General features: G+C 56.9%; 1 protein-coding gene across 6 annotated transcripts in view; it reads left to right on the top strand.

Moving 5' to 3' along the window:
* The window catches only part of CIITA (class II major histocompatibility complex transactivator), a 46,930-nt gene extending 29,091 nt beyond the window's left edge, over positions 1–17,839 (top strand). For 3 of the 6 annotated variants that reach the window (XM_072753861.1, XM_072753863.1, XM_072753864.1), the window contains exons 7-20: positions 475–627; positions 1,007–1,150; positions 2,184–2,348; positions 2,884–2,952; positions 3,789–5,427; positions 6,585–6,743; positions 7,880–7,951; positions 10,796–10,876; positions 11,445–11,537; positions 12,998–13,084; positions 15,370–15,453; positions 15,619–15,702; positions 16,414–16,511; positions 17,196–17,839. In XM_072753861.1, coding sequence (XP_072609962.1) covers positions 475–627; positions 1,007–1,150; positions 2,184–2,348; positions 2,884–2,952; positions 3,789–5,427; positions 6,585–6,743; positions 7,880–7,951; positions 10,796–10,876; positions 11,445–11,537; positions 12,998–13,084; positions 15,370–15,453; positions 15,619–15,702; positions 16,414–16,489 — 2,906 coding nt within the window. In that variant the 3' untranslated portion in view covers positions 16,490–16,511; positions 17,196–17,839. Of the gene's footprint in view, positions 1–474; positions 628–1,006; positions 1,151–2,183; positions 2,349–2,883; positions 2,953–3,788; positions 5,428–6,584; positions 6,744–7,879; positions 7,952–10,795; positions 10,877–11,444; positions 11,538–12,997; positions 13,085–15,369; positions 15,454–15,618; positions 15,703–16,413; positions 16,516–17,195 lie in introns of all 6 variants that reach the window. The other 3 variants (XM_072753862.1, XM_026003109.2, XM_072753865.1) reach the window with 1 other exon arrangement.
* The last annotated feature ends 475 nt before the right edge of the window (positions 17,840–18,314 follow it).

The raw sequence follows: 18,314 nt of genomic DNA, 5'->3' as shown, positions 1-18,314 counted from the left end.
ATGGGAGACACTGGGTTCCTACTTTCAAAGACTTCCCCCAGTCTGATGGGGGAGATAGCTCTCCCTGTGAAGACCCCGGGATGATAGGAAAATCGTCCCTCTGGGGAGCTCCCAATCTGATGGGAGAAGCAAATTTCTACCCTCTTCTATGTCCCTACTAAATGGAGGAGAAAAACCCCTGCCCCAGTCTGATGGGGGACAAGGGGGCACATACAGCCCCTGCCTTCTTTAGGGAGTGCTTGGGGCCTCTTAGTGTCCCCCAAGGGGCTCAGCAGCTGGCCATGGAAGGTGGTAGACAGGAAGCTGCTGACAGAGCAGCTTCCCTCAGGCTGGGAAGAGGATGGGGGCTTCCTCTAACTGCCAGGAAAGAGAGATCTACTCTGCTTCTGAGGTCCTCCCCAGAAGGGTCCCTCCAGACCCCCTCGGATCCCACCCATGGTCCCGTTGATCTAACACGCTTCCTCTTCCTCACAGCTGAGCCCCTCACTGTACCCATGGTGACCGGCACCTTCCTGGTGGGGTCAGTGAGTGACCCCTTGGCTCTTCCCTGCCTGTCACCACCTGCCGTGTTCAGCGAGCAGCCCGCACCTGTCCAGAGCTGGCTCGGGGAGACTGTCCTGATGCCAGGTACGTTAGGGACTTGGGGAGCAGGCTTCCCCACCCACTCTGTGTAGCCCACTTCCACCCAGCTAGTCCCACCCCATCAACTCAGCCTGTGCCGGGGAATGTGCCTTGGAAGGAAACACGTACCCTGGGAGATAGAGCAGGGAAGCCCCACCGATTGGGGCGTCCACCCATCAGCCCTCATCACTCATCAGCTGTGAACTGAGCACCCCGTCTGTGCCAGCCACTCTGCGGGTACTGGGGACACCGTCACGGGCCAGCCAGACACAGCTGCTTCTCCAGGGGATGGTGGCGCCGTCAGATGTCCATCGAATAATCATGAAACGAGATGAGGAACATAGGTGCTCCAGACGCTCCCACCTCATGCCTTTGCCTCTTGCAGTACCTGCCTCCGGTTCCTTGCTGAGCTGCCTGAGTCTTCCTGCTGGTGGCATCCAGATCGTCCCCAGCCTCCCCTCCCTGCCCCAGGGGCTCTGGCCCATCTCGGGGGCTGGGACAGGGGTGTCTGGCATGGTCATCTATCAAGGTGAGTGTGTGAGGCCTGGCCGCCCCCGCACCCCCCTCCCGCTGCTACTTGCCTCCTCCTTGATCCCATCCTCGCCCCAACCCCAGGCGTGCAGCACCTTCTCATGATCCGCCCTCCCCCAGAACACCCTTCTCTGACCCCCTTTCCCAAAAATCAAAGCAGAAGAGCAGAGCTCCCCGAGGTGGTTTGGGTGAGTGACCCAGCCAGTGGCCTGTAGCTTTCCATGTGTCACTTCCCCCCACCAAGCCTTAGCTTTGCTTTTTTTTTTCCCCTCCTCTGTACTAAACTTCATGCTATTTAAAAATCACGATGACAGTACATGCTCATTCACAAGCCAAACAATAAGAGATGCTCGCCAGAGGCACTGAAGCTCTTCCGCACTCTCAGGGTAGCTTGGTTTGGTGTGCATACTTGTGTGGCTTTTCTGGAATTGCTTTATTTCGCAATTGGCAGGATGGCCCCTGCTGACCTCCCATGCTTGGGGGTTGTGAATTGTCCAGGGCAAGGCTCGCTTGGGCTCTCGGGGATGAGAGAGAAGATGAAGCCAGGGAAGGGGCAAGGGGGACTCTCAGCCAATCCAAGAGCATCTTTTAAAGGTCGTATACCAGTTTTCTGTATGCACCGGGGGCCAAAAGCAAGAGAGTGCCCCTGACATCTAGGCAAGTGGACACTGACCACACAACAGGAAGAGTATTTTTTTTTAAGATTTTATTTATGTATTCACACAGAGAGGGGGGGGGGGGGGAGGCAGAGACACAGGCCCCAGGAAGAGTATTATAGTAGCACTTGCCCTAAGCTGCCTGTGAGCTGACTGTGCCCATTTCACAGGTGGGGAAACCAAGTCGCTGTGAGCTAGATGTAACTCCAGAGTTCTTTCCTCAGTTCTGTCCTGAAATGTCCTCCTTTGGAAGTGCCCTCGGATCTCCTCCCCAGACTTCCAAGCCATGCAGCCTAATTTGGGTGGGGGTGACCCGAGTGGGTGCCTGGGCGGATACCTGGCTAGTTCTCACTGCTTGCCTTTGTCCCAATGTAGGGGAGATGCCCCAGGCCAGCCAGGTGCTTCCTTCCAGTGGCCCAGCCGTGCAGAGTCTCCCCAAGTCCCCAGATCGGCCCGGCTCCACCAGCCCCTTTGCCCCATCTGCCGCTGACCTTCCTGGCATGCCAGAACCAGCCCTGACCTCCCGTGCAAATATGACAGGTAAGGACGCTCGGGGCCCGTGAGAGCTACAGAAAGCAAGACTGAGGCCCTGCGGAGGAGGAACTGAGCCGCCCCCAGGGACGGCCTACTGGCTGTGTGTACGGGTAAAACAAGGCAGAGAGGGTCTCCAGGGAGTGAAAGTCATAAGAGAACCCTTGCTCCACCTACACCTGACCACTGGCCTTTAGCTCCTGGTCACCCAGAACAAAAAGAGACCCAGTGTGGCCAGATCTTCTGAATTGTCAGCAGAATTTATAAATCTCAAGTTTTACATAGATAAAGTTTTTTAAAAATATTTTTTTAAAAAAATCAATTATTTATTCATTAGAGAAACAGAGAAAGGCAGAGACACAGGCAGAGGGAGAAGCAGGCTCCCTGCAGGTCACCACCTTATGACCTTGGTCTGGGGTGGGGGGGTGGAATGGGGGGGCTGTTGGGGGATGAGGACTCAGCCTGCAGTGGTTCTGCCTTTGGGAAGCCTCTGAATGTCTTCGGTCCCAGGGCAGGCCTCTCACCCTAACTGCTTCATCTCCAGAGGACCAGCTGTCCCCTCCCCGATGTGTGGCAGCTCATGAGGTCTCCAGCAAGCCTCCAAAATTGCCCGGTGAGTGGTGGTGGACTCTCTGTGACCTGGGGGGCAGGAGGTGGAAGCCCAAATCTGCCTCTCCTTCATTCACTCACTCACTCACTCACTCGCTCACTCGCTCACTCGCTCACCCATCCCTTACTCAACCACATTCTGTCAGCTGGCTCACATGCATTTGTTCACATGCTCCCTTGAGTCCACCATGCACAACACGTAAGTCATGTTTACCAAGGGCCTGGCCTCGGAGGTGCTCCCCAAGTGCTGAGGGAATGATGAGGGGAGAGTGAACAAAGGAAAGAGTGACTACGGGCATGGGGGCGAGGGAAGGTGGGATGCGAGGGTGACCGAGCTCCGACGTCTTACTCTGTTCCATGTGCTCTTCTAAGCAGATACGTTAAATTGCACGTGTCGCACACGGCCCTAATGTTAGCCCCCCTTCTGCAGATGAGGGACTCCTGGGGCATTGCCCCGAGACACAGCGGAGTCTAGGACATGTTCCAGATTACAGTAATTAGTGGTGGAGCTGGGATTGGAACCAGATACCTGGATTCCACTCTCTTAACCCTTTACGCCTCCCCCGCCCCTTCTTAGAGTAGGTGAGCAAGAGCAGAGGGGGTTAGCCAGTAGATGAAGGGGTGGGTAGGTACACAAGGGAGAAGACAGGTGAATGATGGGGAGCGAACAAATGAATGAGTAGCTGAACGAGCTAATAATAAAGAAGGCAGTGGGTGGGGATCGACTGGCATGTGGGTGAAAAAGCTAGTGATGGTGGTCATGCTGGCCTCGTGATGGCCGGTTCTGCCGCTGGCACCCTCCCCCCCCCCCCCAACTCACACCCTCCTGGGCCTTTGCAGAGAGCGTGGAGCAGTTCTGCAGCTCCCTGCGAGACAAGTACCAGGCTGAGCCCGCAGGCCCAGATGGCATCCTGGTGGAGGTGGAGCTGGTGAGGGCACGGCTGGAGAAGAGCAGCAGCAAGAGCCAGGACAGGGAGCTGGCCACCCCGGACTGGGCAGAGAGGCAGCTGGCCCGAGGGGGTCTGGCCGAGGTGCTGCTGGCCGCGGGTGACCGCCGGCGGCCGCGGGAGACGCAGGTGATCGCTGTGCTGGGTAAAGCAGGACAGGGGAAGAGTCGCTGGGCCCGAGAAGTGAGCCGGGCCTGGGCCTGCGGCCAGCTGCCACAGTACGACTTCGTCTTCTACATTCCCTGCCACTGTCTGGACCGTGCGGGGGACACGTACCGCCTGCAGGATCTGCTCTTCTCCCTGGGGCCCCGGCCGCAGCCCGTGGATGACGAGGTCTTTGGCCACATCTTGAAGAGGCCCGACCGCGTTCTTCTCATCCTGGATGCCTTCGAGGGGCTCGAAGGCCAAGACGGCACGTGCGGCCCCGCGTCCACAGAGCCTCAGTCCCTCCGGGGGCTGCTGGCCGGCCTCTTCCAGCGTAAGCTGCTGCGAGGCTGCACCCTGCTGCTCATCGCCCGGCCCCGGGGCCGCCTGGCCCAGAGCCTGAGCAAGGCCGACGTCATGTTCGAGGTGGCCGGCTTCTCGGCCCAGCAGGCCGAGACCTACATGACGCGCTACTTGGACCACTCTGGGGCCACGGAGCACCGAGAGCAAGCCCTGGCCCTCCTCCGTGGCCAGCCGTTCCTCCTCAGCCACAGCCACAGCCCCACCGTGTGCCAGGCCGTGTGTCAGCTCTCCGAGGCCCTCCTGGAGCTGGGTGACGGGGCCGAGCTGCCCTCCACGCTCACGGGACTCTACGTGGGCCTGCTAGGCCCTGCGGCCCAGGACAGCCCCCCAGGGGCCCTGGTGGGACTGGCCAGGCTGGCGTGGGAGCTGGGCCGCAGACACCGGGGCACGCTGCAGGAGAGCCAGTTCCCATCGGCGGAGGTGAGGGCCTGGGCCGTGGCCAAGGGCTTGGTGCGGCCCGTCCCGGGGGCCCCAGACACGGAGCTGGCCTTCTCCAGCTTCCTCCTGCAGTGCTTCCTGGGGGCTGTGTGGCTGGCCCTGAGCAGTGAGATCAAGGACAAGGAGCTGCCACAGTACTTGGCATTGACGCCGAGGAAAAAGAGGCCCTATGACAACTGGCTGGAGGGTGTCCCGCGCTTCCTGGCCGGGCTGCTTTTCCAGCCTCATGCCGACTGCCTCGGAGCCCTGGCAGGGCCGGCCGGGGTCACCTTGGGGGACAGGAAGCAGAAAGTGCTCAGCAGGTACCTGAAGCGGCTGCAGCCAGGGACACTCCGGGCCGGGCGGCTGCTGGAGCTGCTGCACTGTGCCCACGAGGCCTCGGACCCTGCGCTCTGGCAGCACGTGGTGCAGGGGCTCCCGGGTCGCCTGTCCTTCCTGGGCACCCGGCTCACGCCTCCCAACGCCTATGTGCTGGGCAGTGCCTTGGCAGCGGCGGGCCGAGACTTCTCTCTGGACCTCCGCAGCACTGGCATCGACCCCTCTGGACTGGGGAGCCTCGTGGGACTCAGCTGTGTCACCCATTTCAGGTGGGGGCAGGCGACAGGGGGAGAGGGCCTCCACCGTGGGGGTCTCATAGGCCAGCACAGTAGCCGGGCGGGGGTAGAAGTGATGCTTTCCATTTTAAAAAAAGTATTTATTTATTCATGAGAGACACACAGAGAGAGGCAGAGACACAGGCAGAGGGAGAAGCAGGCTCCCCGCAAGGAGACCGATGTGGGACTCCATCCCAGGGCCCCGGAATCACACCCTGAGCCGAAGGCAGACCTCAACCACTGAGCTACCCGGGTGTCCCAATGCCTTCTGTTTTTAACATGAGGACATCAAGGCTCAGAGAGGGACAGTAGCTTGCCCAAGGTCACACAGCCAGTGAAGGGCAGTGTCTTCAACCAATATTTGGGGGTAATGTTTATTTCTTGTGCTTTTAAATTTACTTTCTTTACATTTTAGAGGGTGGGGAGGAAGAGGGAAAGAATCTCAAGCAGACTGCAAGCTGAGCACAGACCCCCCCTTCCCCTCAGGGCTTGATCTCACAATCCTGAGATCGTGATCTGAGCTGTAACCAAGAGTTGGATGCTTAACTCACTGAGCCATGCAGGCACGCCTTCAACCCATATTCGAACACCTGCCAGGTGCTTCTGGGCCACATTTAGGATCTAAGACTTTGATCTGGGCTCAAATTCGTATTCTCCTCTCCGTTCCCTAATCAAGCCACAGCCTCCCCTCGGGCTCCCCAAGACCCTCCTCCCTTTTCCAGTCTGCTTCACATTCAAGCAACAGAGCAGTCTTCCTAGAACTTGCATCTGATCATATGTCACCCTTCCGATTCCTTAACTGGGCTCACTTAAATCCTTCTGTGATCTGTTTGATCCCTTGGGTCCTATCTGCAGAAAATCTGTCCCACCGGAAGGGGACCTCCTACACACTTTACCCGAGCCCTTATAGTGGTTCAACCACTCAGCTTCCTGGTAGCCAAAGCACAAAGGAAAAGAGAATGACTGGGAGGGCTGAGAAAAGGGAGGAATCAGTAAGAGCTGGAGTGGTCGTGGAAGGCTTCCTGGAGGAGGTAGGGATGAGGCTGAGCACAGAAAGTGTCTAAATAGGTAGGAGGTCCCCTCATGGAGCTGCCCCTCCATTATGGTCTAGCCCGGTCCTTGTGCCCGGGTCTGAGGCCCTTCCTCCACAGGGCTGCGCTGAGTGACGCGGTGGGGCTGTGGGAGTCTCTCCAGCAGCGAGGGGAGACCAAGCTGCTCTGGGCGGTGGAGGAGAAGTTCACCATCGAGCCTTTCAAGGCCAAGTCCCCGAAGGACGTGGAAGACCTGGGCAACCTCGTGCAGATCCAGAGGTGAGGAGGAGAGGGCGTGACAGGTGGCTCAGACCACCCAGGTTGAGGACAGCCAGGACCCAACACTACGTTTGCCATCAGTACCTCTCCCCTCTTTGGGACATCCGTGCCCTCCCTCAGGCCACCCAGACTCTCCCACTGCAGGCGCCACCCGGGGCAGAGCCTCCAGGACCCATGACTTTGTGCCATTCAAAACTTGCCATCGTGAACCCGATTCATGCTCAGCTACAGCCAGAGAGAGACTCCCTGCTCAGGGTCGGGGAGCTGCCGTCCGCATCTAGGGACAGAAGGGACACCGGGGGCCACCTTTCAAGGCGGCCGGGACCAGTATCGCCCCTGTGCTATAAGGACGGCAGAGCTCTAAGGTCCAGAGGGCAGAGGAAACAGGACTATGAAACAGCTGTTTCTCATTCTGTCAGCATCCATTGTTTGAGCACCTACTGTGTGCTGCCTGGGCCAGGTTTGGGGAGCACCTACTGTGTGCCTCCTGGGCTGGGTTTGGAAAGCACCTACTGTATGCCATCTAGCCAAGGTTTGTTGAGCACCTACTGTGTGCCATCTAGCCAGGATTTGGTAGGCATCTACTGTGTGCCATCTGGGCCAGGTTTGATGAGCACCTACTGTGTGCCACCTGGGCCGGGTATGGTGGGCACCTACTGTGTGCCATTTAACCAGGGTTTGATGAGCACCTACTGTGCACCATCTAGCCAGGGTTTGGCGAGCACCTACTCTGTGCTGCCTGGGCCGGGTATGGTGAGCACCTACTCTGTGCCACCTGGGCTGGGTATGGTGAGCACTTACCGTGTGCCATCTAGCCAGGGTTTGGTGAGCACCTACTGTGAGCCATCTGGGACAGGTTTGATGAGCACCTACTCTGTGCCACTTGGGCCGGGTTTGGTGAGCACCTACTGTGTGCCACCTGGGCCGGGTGTGACAAGCACCTTCTCCGAGGCTCTTTCCACGACACCCACAGGAATGCCTTCATAACATCCTGTTCTGGGGTGTTCCTTTTTTAACGAAGGCCAACAACAGCCCCCAAAGAAGGCAGGCCTCCCTGGGAATTCGGGGGTGCTCAGGCAGACATCCTGGGTGGGACACATACGGCGCTCCCCGCGAACGTTGCCCGTTCTCCCCAGGACGAGGAGTTCCTCGGAAGACACAGCTGGAGAACTCCCTGCTGTCCGGGACCTCAAGAAGCTGGAGTTTGCGTAAGCAGAGCAGTGGATGGTCTCGGGTCCCCGTGGGGGGTCCTTATCCAGCATTATTAGCTGGGCCTGTGCCACCGGGAATGGACGTGGGTCCCCAAAATCATTCCTTTTTTTTTTTTTTTTAAGATTTTATTTACTTATTTGAGAGAGAGAGAGAGCACGCGAGCCAGAACAAGCCGAATCAATGCTGAGCGCGGAACCGGATACGGGGCTTGATCCCAGGACCCTGGGATCCTGACCTGAGCCGAAATTGAGAGTCGGTCACTTAACTGACTGAGCCCCCTAGGCGCCCCACCAAAATCCTTCTTATCCTCTCACTCGCCCCTTTGGACACCAGCTTCCAGCCTCTGGGGCCCGGCCGGTCAGGGCTGGGGCTGGAGCTTCTTGGGTGTGAGGCTAAGGGGTCCGTTTGCTGGGGAATATGCTCCTTCCCATTCCTCCATTCAACAGAGTCCACTGCCCTCAGTGAGCCTGCAGTCCGGTGTCAATAGACAATCACCCCTGCTATGATGGGAGGCTGGCGGTGGCTCGGGGGGCAGGCCACGGGGACTCTCCCAGAGAAGGTGACCAAAGCGCTAAAGCTTGCTTGGCTCTTGCTCCAACAAAGGAAGACAAAGCTAAATTCTTGTGTCATCCTTGTTAGAGATCTAAGATCACCTAACCAGGGGCACCTGGGTGGCTCAGTGGTTGGGCGTCTGCCTTTGGCTGGGGTCCTGGGATCAAGTCCCGCATCGGGCTCCCCGCAGGGAGCCTGCTTCTCCCTTTGCCTGTGCCTCTCTCTCTCTCTCTCTCTCTCTCTCTCTCTCTGCGTCTCTCATGAATAAGTAAATAAAATCTTAAAAAAAATCATCTAACCATTAGGAAGAAATTATTAAACACCCATAGTGTGCTCAGTGCGATTTATATATAGTCTGGGAGGTAGTCCCCACCCGCTCCCATCTTACAGATGAGAAAAGTGAGGCCTCGGCAGGTTAAGTGACCTGCTCGAGGTCCCCAGCTGCTCACCCACCAGCTCTCTGTCCCTTCTGATCTCTGCTCTCCCCGCCCCGCACCCCAGCTAGAGGCAAGCCTTTCTTGTTTTGAACAGAGATGAGGTGCCACATTTGTGCAGAAATTAAAAAATGTTGCTGGAAAGAGGAAATGTATGAAAACAATCACCAAGGGCCCCTTCTGGCTTTGAATTATTTTCAGCTTAAAAAGCCCCTAGTACGAGGTCGGAAGTGTGCTCTGGGGAACAATAGCCATGAGGTGGAACGGCCCAGAACCAGGAGACCAGCCACCTGGAGGTCAGAAGCCCCAAGAAAGTTCTGAGGAAGGAAGGAAGGAAGGAAAGGGGTATTTTGGGTGTGTGACTGGCAGTCACTGTGCCAGGCACCACGCGGGCCCCATCGGCCTAGAGATGAGTCCTGTTGGTTGCTCAGAACCCGTCAGGGCTCTGTGGGGGAGCAGGGTCCTTCATTTGCCTTGAAGAGGCATCTCTCAATCTCCTGTCCTGCCTTCCCTGCTCCCCCCACCCCAGCCCCGTGGGCCTCCTTACCGTATCCAACCTCACTGGGCAGGGCCTGGCCCCTGGGCCTTTGCATGGCCTGTGCCTTCTGCCCATGATGCTCTTCCTCAGATATCCACACGGCCTACGCCCCTACTTGTCACTTCCTTCTGGTTTCCACTGAGTGGGGCATTTTTATTCCCGTGTTTAAAAAGTATAATTTTACCCCCTCACCCCTGTGCTTTCCTTGATATTACTGGTCATCTCCTGCGCCAGATAATTTACCGATTTTTTTGATTATCCATCTTGCCCGTGGGACTGTCAGCTCCACGAATGGGACCAGGATTTCCGTCTCTTTCGTTCCTGGCCCTCTCCGTGAGCGGCTCATATGGGCCCGGCCCATGGAGGCGAGCAGTGGGTCACTGGTGCACAAACTCCGTTAATCCTTCCTACAAGCTCCTGGGTGTAGAGTATTCCAGAGTAAATTCAAGTAACTGGATGCAGTTACCATCTTCTCATTTTCATCAAGCGTGTTCGTCCAGACAAGCAGAATAACCACTGCTGGCACTGTAATTTTATCGAAGAATGAGCATTTTCGTGCCAAAAACATGCCAGGGGACGTAATTTCAGAATAAACAGTCGTTCTTTACGTGGAGTAAAGTTTACCCATATTTGAAAAGCAGAACGAGACAGCCCTCCTCTGCCTTTATCTTTCTTGTTCCCTGGATGTTGGGTGTAAACGTTGATCCAGGCTGTGAGACCTCGTGTGAATTACTTAACCCTCTGTGCCTCAGTTTCCCCATCTGTAAACCAGGGATAAGAAGTGCCCTTAGCTCAGAGTTGTTTTGAGGATTAAATGAAATCTGATCTGGGTGAAAGGCCTAGCATGTGCCTGGCACATAATAAGTTCCCCATGAATGGTTTTGTTATTAAAATGTAAGGACATAGGGGCGCCTGGCTGGCTCAGTCAGTAGAGCATGCAGCGCTTGATCTCAGAGTTGTGAGTTCGAGCCCGATGCTGGGTGTAGAGATGACTTTAAAAATAAAGATAAAAAATAAATGTAATGGCAAAGAAATAAGCCAATTTTCTCGAGACTAGTGGTGGTCCTCGGGCCAGAATTTGGGAACCACTTCCCCAGGCCAGAAGCCCAGCTGCTGCGTGGGGAGCTTTGGTGACGCCCCCCCACCCCCAGATCAGAAGGGATTGGGGCGCCACCTGGTGGGGCCCGGGGGAGGGAGGCCACTGGGGAGGAGGCCTCAGACTGGACCTGCCTTCTGCGACACGTCCACCGACCCTGGCGCCAGATTGAGGAGCTGTGACTATTCCTGGCATCTCACGTCTGCTGTTTGCCTCCTAGGCTGGGCTCGGTCTTCGGCCCCCAGGCTTTCCCCAAACTGGTGAAGATCCTCGAGGCTTTTTCCTCTCTTCAGCATCTGGAGTGAGTATAGACGTGGGTGACCTCTGGTTTTTAGAACCCCAAACTCTGCCCCTGGGGGAAGGTGCAGAGAGAACCCCAAACTCCCCTCCTCCCTCCCGCTCTCCTGCTGCTTCCTTACTATGGCTGGTGTGAGTGACCAGGGGACCCCCCCCAACCCTGCAGGAGAGGGAAGACAGATGAGACAATCCCCAAGAATAAGAAAAGGTTGAGTCCTTTTGTGATCTTTGAAAACTCTTTTCCTTCCCTGGGCTCACGTGCGGTGCCGGGCCTGGGAGCATGATCCCATTGCTCAGCTATGGCGCTAAGAGGCTAAAGAAGTCGCCTGTGCTCATGAGGCTCTCAGGGTGGGGGGAAAAAAGAAAAGATTCAGATCTGTGGCGGGTCAGAACCTTGGCCCCTGGCTGGCCAGCTGGGCCCCCCGGGGGTGGGGTGGGGATGAAGACTTGGTCCCACTCATTCTCGCTCTCCAAAGGTTGCCTATGGTGAATCCAAGGTGGGGAGGGATGGGAGGAGGCTGCTGGCCTCCAGAGTGCGGGCTGATGGTCCCTCCGACTGATTCCACCTGCAGCCTGGACTCGCTGAGTGAGAACAAGATCGGGGACGAGGGTGTGGAGCAGCTGTCAGCCACCTTCCCACGGCTGAAGGCCCTGGAGACTCTCAAGTGAGTGCCGGAGCTGCCCCCCTTCTGTGTCTGGCTTCCCCATTCTCATGTTCGCTTGCCCAGTCACCCACTCGTGTCTTGATTGAATCACACATGCAGCCACTCGTCTGTTGATTGAATCAGCAAATACCGAAGGAGCACCTGCTATGTGCAGGCCCCATTCTGGGCCCCGGAGACCCAGCTTTAAACAGGACAAACAAAGGCTCTGACCTCAGGGGTCTCCTAGTAGACAAGCAAACAAATCCACCCATAATTATGAGCATAGATAACGTTCGGTGAGAGAAAGTTAGGCTGTGGGGCGGACCAGGATGTGTCCCTAAAACATCATCAAAATACTAAATATTATTTTAAAAAAAGAAAGAAAGGAGTGTGGATGACTCAGTTGGTGAAGTGTCTGCCTTCAGCTCAGGTTATCATCCTGGGGCCCTGGGATTGAGTTCTGCATCAGGCTCCCTGCTCAGTGGGGAGCCCGCTTCTCCCTCTACCTCTGTCCTGTCCCCTGCTCCTGCTTTCTCTCTCTCAAATAAATAAAATTAAGAAATATAAAGAAAGAAGAAGTGCCTGGGTAGCTCAGTCGGGTGAGCATCCAAACCTTGATTTTAGCTCAGGTCCCCATCTCAGGGTCATGAGTTCAAGTCCTGCATTGGGCTCCACACCAGGTGTGGAACCTAGTTCAATAGAACAAACAAAAAACAACTGTCCTGGGTTTTGGGAAGTGGACAGATTGATGTAGGAGGATCTTCATGAGCATTTACTGAACCCAGAGGGGATCATCAAAGTCTGTCCACACTGCGCATTGTAACTGGGACCGGGATGGCTGCAGGATTTACTTTGGGATTTCCTTGATTGTAGGGACACTGAGACTTCCCCAGTAATTTATAGTATTCTAGGTGATGCTGTGGGTAGGCTAGATCTCCCTCTCTCCCCCCTCTCCTTCCTTTGTCCCTCCCTCCCTCTCCTCCCTTTCCTTCCTGTCTTTTTTCCCCACCCACTTAAGTATTTATTGAGCACCTACTATGTACTTGGCACGGATGTAGGCACACGGATACAGAAACAAATCAAAAGACCTGCCATTAAACAAATAATGTGAATACGTATTCAATTATAGCGTGGAAATGTGGTCCACGGGGATAAGAAGGATGGTCTCAAATCATAGAGCAGATGTGGGGGGAGCATGATCTCTCTCTCTCTCTCTCTCTCGATCCTCACCCCACATCCCACGCAGCGGCAGGGCAGGACTGTCCTTTTATTTATTAAGGGTCAGCATGTTATCCACAGTGCTGTTCGCAGCCTGTTCCCCAGGGCTCTCCTCCAGGTAGGCTGGCCTGTGTTTGCTGCTCAGGGCCACCGTGTGGGGAGGTGGGAGCCCCCCAGCTCTGCCCCGGGGTCGGTGGGCGTTGATGGGCAGGGGGCCTGCACATTTGGCCCTGAGCCCTTCCCCTTGCTGTGTGTCCCTGCAGCCTATCCCAGAACAGCATCACCGACGTGGGCGCCTGCAAGCTCGCCGAGGCCCTGCCCTCCCTGGCTCCATCCCTCCTCAGGCTGAGGTGAGTGGGGACCCCCACCCCCCCCCACCCCCCCCACCCCCCCCACCCCCCCCCACCTCCTCTGCCATCGCCATCGGTCAGATGCAGGTAGAGAGGGTGGAGAGCCTCCTTCATGCAGGTGCAGAGCCCAACCCTGGGATTGGAGGCTGTCCCTGCTTGAGCTGTTGCATGCGCTTGCTAGGTGGAGGGGGGTGGGGGACTTCGACCTAAAACCCAATATAAACACAACCCCCCCCCCCCCCCCAGCTGGATCATGCAAGATAGCAGGACCTGACCAGCTGCGCAGGTTGCTGACTCATTTGGACAATGGGCACCCTCCCAATGGCCTGTGGAAGGCGCTGGGCGCCACACCTGGCTGTGGTGCACCGTGAATGTGGGCCCTCTTTCCCCAGGGGATGGCAGGATGGAGCCTTTCCTGGAGTCCAGGGGGGACCACATGTGGGCGTGGGGGCTGGTGCTGATCGCTCACGGGGTGCTTGCACTGCCACCTCCTGGCGGGCCTTGGCATAGCGCATCTGGCTTTGGGTGGCTTCCAGTCGGGGCTCCCTGGTTGGAGGGTCCCAGAGCCCCAGCCATTCAGCTGGGCCGTGCCAGCCCTCCTCCCTGCCAGCCTTGCCTGCTCCTTCCTCAGCCCTCAACACCCACCGAGGGCAGCCAGAGTCACGTTCCGAGGGGAGATGGTATATCTGGTCCATCTAGTTGTTGACCCATCATCCCCTCCATTTTCATTCCAGCAGGGGTCACCATGCACAGCTGCGCAGGTTGTGTACTGCGCCACTCATAGTCTATGCGGCTGGCACACCTCCAGGAGTGTGCAGGGCATCTAATTGCCTCTAATATCAACCATGGGCCGGCACTTATGCTAGGAACTAGAGATACAGCTATGGACAAAACAAACATTCTTTGCCTCTAAGCTTCTTGCATAACAACTAAACACATGCACAAATTAAATATTTTTAAATAGTGACTCGTGCTGGGAAGGAAACTAACGAGGGCCCAAGAGAGTCAATGGGGAATATCAAAGTCGCCAAGGAGCTCAGGAGGCCCTTCCCCTTCCGTGGAGGTGCTCAGGGATAGGCATCCCGGGAGCAGGGAACAGAAGATGCAATGGCCTTGAGTCTTTGCCAGAAGGGACATGGTGGCTGGCTATAGGAACAGAGGGTGGGAGATGCGGTGGGGGAGGTAGAGGAGGCCAGATTATGCAGGGAGGCCCTCGGAGGCCCCCAAGGGGCTTTTGAAGGTTTTCCATTGTGAATGGAGAAGCAAGTGGCACATATGGGGTAATATCTGGTCTGACCGACACTTTAGGAAACCTCATACTGGAAGGGCTCTGAGATGCCATCCACTGTAAGACACCATTAAGAGGACAAAACTCTGCTAATTAAGCCATGACACTCATGGATTGTCAGGCACATCCGGGTCTCAATGGTACTTGAATGTGAATGTGGGCATTTTGGTGTAAATGAAATATGGGAAGAATCCTGGGTCTGTGGGAGGCGGCGGGAGCCTCCTGGGTTCTAAGACACACCCCAGGAAGAAACTGTAGAGCCTCCCTCCGGTCGCGGCCCTGGGCCTGGCCAACCTGTGACCTCAGGGGGTGTTGGAGTATAGCCTAAATCTGCTTTACTGCAGTGTAGACCTGCTGCTTTTACGCATGCTGCCCTGCAGTGGGGCCCTGAGGCTGAGTCATGGCGAAGTCATGGCCTTGGAATGGGAACCTCGGGAGCACCGGTGGCTTGCAAGGATGATTGTGACTGAGTGTAGAGCTCTGCCCCGCGGTAGCTGTGACTGCGCCACGGGAACCGAGCTGGCCCAGGGGTTCTGGTTTTCTGTCCCCAGCAATCCCCAGTGGTGGTCACACGGTCTGCGGTAGCTCGTATTGCCTTCACCTCCCTCCACCCGCAGGAGGTAGTCAGAACCACAGCTAGGATTTGTCATTCGGTGTGCCGGGCCCTGTTTTGCATACCGGACCAGCATTAACTCATTTACTCCTCCCCGCAATTACTCTGTTGTGTCCATTTTATGGAGGAGTAAGCTGAGTCACCGAGGAGTTAAGTGACTTGCCGAGGGTCATGCAGGCGGCAAGCCCTGGAGCTGGGATTTGAGCTTGGGAAGCCTCAGCCGGGAAACTACTTCCACTCGCTCCTGTAGCTTCCCTGGACTCACTGTGTGACCCCCGAGGAGCAGCCTCAATTTGTCCCTCTGTAAAATGGGGAACCCCATGGCCCCTGACCTCCCGGCACCCCCAGCCCTCCACCTTGACCTCTGACCTCTGTTTCTGGCAGCCTGTACAATAACTACATCTGTGATGTGGGAGCTGAGAGCCTGGCACAGGTGCTTCCAGACATGGTGTCCCTCCGGGTGTTGGAGTGAGTGGGGACAGTGGGTGGCAGGGGTCTGGGGCTCTGGGGAAGTGTGGGGTTCCTGCTGCCACACTGGGAAGAGCTGCTCATTGACTGCACAGTGGTGGCCTTGGTCTGGGGCTGGCTGGCCTGGACCAAGGGCCAGGCCCTACAATGGATTTCTCTCCTCAGTGTCCAGTATAACAAGTTCACGGGCGCCGGGGCCCAGCAGCTCGCCGCCAGCCTGAGAAAGTGCCCTCACATGGAGACACTGGCGTAAGTCTCGGCCCCCCAGTGGGTGGAGAGCCACCAGCTTCCCAGGGGTGCAGCTTCTGTGAGCCCTGAGCTCAAATCCCACCCTGGGCCTCACTGATGTGGGGCCTTGGATGAGCAAACTTTACCTCCCTGGCCTCAGGTTCTTTGTCTGTGAACTGGGAGGGATAATATTTACCCCCAAGCAGGTTTGTGAGGTTCACATTAATCTTAGAACAGTGGTTGGTACCTGAAAATGCTCAGTGTATTAAGAGTGAACGATATGAAATCACTTCTATTATTTTGGACCTGGCAAATCTGGCAGTTTCATATGGTTCAAACTTCCGTATTATACTGTGCCGTGATGTCTAATGCCCGATATCAGTACTTTATACTCTTCTGAGGCACGTTCACCTACATAATTCCTCATACCTCCTAGCGTAGATCTTATAAGACCCATTTTACAGATGAGGATAATGAGGCACAGAGAGGCTAACTGGCTTTTTTTGTGGTCACACAGCAAGTCAGCAGCAGAACCAGGTCTAAAGAATGGGGGTCTCGGGGCTCCCGGGCCTCTGCTGTCGCTATAACCCCTCACTGGTCTGGTTCTGCCCAGTGGGAAGTCTCCAGGGCTCTAGGCTGGGTGGTAGGAGGGAATGGGGGGGCAGCTTGTGCTGGGGGCTCCCCTTTCTGGGGCTCCTCTCACCTGGCCCCCACATGACGCACCCATCGCAGGATGTGGACGCCCACCATCCCGTTCGGCGTCCATGAACACCTGCAGCAGCTGGACTCACGGATCAGCCTGAGATGATCTCCGTGATGCCTGGGATGAGGTAGGTAAGTGGGGTGGGCTCAGGCGGGAAGAACCACAGGGGGCTGCTGGGGCCAGTGTCTTGTGAAGTCAGAATCCACAGGAGGGGGGTGAGGGGGGTGGCAGGTGGTTGGGTGAGCATGTCGGGACCTTGTACCGTCCGGGGCCTCCTCCTGTCACTGGTGGAGGGGTCTTTAAAGCCTTTGGAGAGGGGGCACCTGGGTGGCTCAGTCGGTATTGGGCTCAGGTCGTGATTCCTGGGTCCTGGGATCGAGCCCCACGTTGGGCCTGCTGCTCAGTGGGAACCCTGCTTCTCCCTGTCTGCCCCCCCTACTCGTGCTTGCTTGGTCTCTCTAGTGCCCTCTTTCTCAAATAAATAAATAAAATCTTAAAAAACTAAAATAAAATAAAGGCTTTGGGGACTTGGTCCCTGAGCCTCCTCCCTGTGGCCAGGCGTGGAGAGGTGGGGAGTCACCGTCCACAGCCCTTAGTTTTGGGAAGAGCTTCCTTAGAGGTCCCTGAGCCACCCCTGCTGCCTGCCCTGCATCGTCTTTGTAGGATTTGCTCTGGGAGTTTCTGCACCCGTGACTTCCGTGCTCCCCACCCCCCATGATGTCCTCCTCCATCCCCACCTCCTCCCCGGTCCCTGTGCTGAGCTGCCCCTCCGAGAGCATTCTGACCGGCCCCTTCTCCCGACCTCTCACAGCACGTTCCTGGAGGACGCCAACCACGCTGGACCTTGAACTGGTGATCTGTGGACACAGTTCTTCTCGTGTCCATGAGCCGAGCATCGTGGTGCCCAGCCCCGCTGGCTTGGGGTCGGCCCCCACCCAGCAGTGGGAAGGACCGCAGCCTGCTCTGCAGAAGGACCCAGGCCTGGCTCCAGGCTCCCGCGGGGTCCAGGTTGATGGCAGGTGGGGTCCCCCCTGCGGGACAGGACGCTCCCACCAGCTGCGGCTGGGCCAGAACGAGGGATGGAGGTGGCCGCATCTCTGCGTCCCCAAGTCCCCTCCAGCCTGGGGAGGAAGTGCCTCTCCACGCTGCTGTCCTAACAGGGCATGCTTGGCGCCCTGCGGATGCCAGCGGTCAGCCCCGTCCGCTCACTCCCAGACTGTGACCGTGACAGGTTGGGGGGCGGGGGCTGTGACTGCTGCGTTCCATCTGCAGGACTCACTGTTTTGCACTAACTGTCGAGGCCAAAGCTAGGCGTGGCCCTGACACACTGGACTGGAGCTGGAAATTGCTGATGGTACACTAACGTGGGGGCGGTGGGCTGGAACCACACCTGCCCCTCGGCCTTCATTTCTCGTGTCGTGTTTCACTACGTTATAAAGGGCTCATTTGATCTCACGGGGGTGTCCACTGGTTGAGTTCATACCACAATTACCGTTTTGGGGTGCCCGCTGTTCGGTTATCTGATGCTTCGCAGGCTCCCCGGGATGCCCCATGGCTTGAAACAATGCACACATTTATTCTGCTCACACTGTGCCTGCTGTGCGGGCTGGGCGACAGCTCGTCTCTGCCCCACTCGGTGTTGGCTGGGGCGGCTTGGCGGCTGGGGTTGGCATCATTGAAGGCTCAGGGACTCGATGCTGGCGGGTGCGGGTGGGGTGGGGGTGGGCCTGGGGCCTCTATGGAACCACAGAAGGGAGATCTCTGCCTGTGGGCTGGTTTGGGCTTCACCGTAGCGTGGTGGCTGGGTTGAAGGGTCACCACCCAACATGGAAGAGAGATCACAGAAGGAAACATCCTTTTTATAACCCAGCCTTGGGGGTCACACAGCACTACTTCCTCCACAGCCTGTGCCCCGTGTGACAGGGTCTGT

Source organism: Vulpes vulpes, chromosome 3, assembly GCF_048418805.1.
Source record: "Vulpes vulpes isolate BD-2025 chromosome 3, VulVul3, whole genome shotgun sequence".
In the NCBI taxonomy this organism is placed as follows: Eukaryota; Metazoa; Chordata; class Mammalia; order Carnivora; family Canidae; genus Vulpes; species Vulpes vulpes.
The sequence above is the reverse complement of the archived record's forward strand: the minus strand, read 5'-3'. Positions and strand labels throughout refer to the sequence as shown.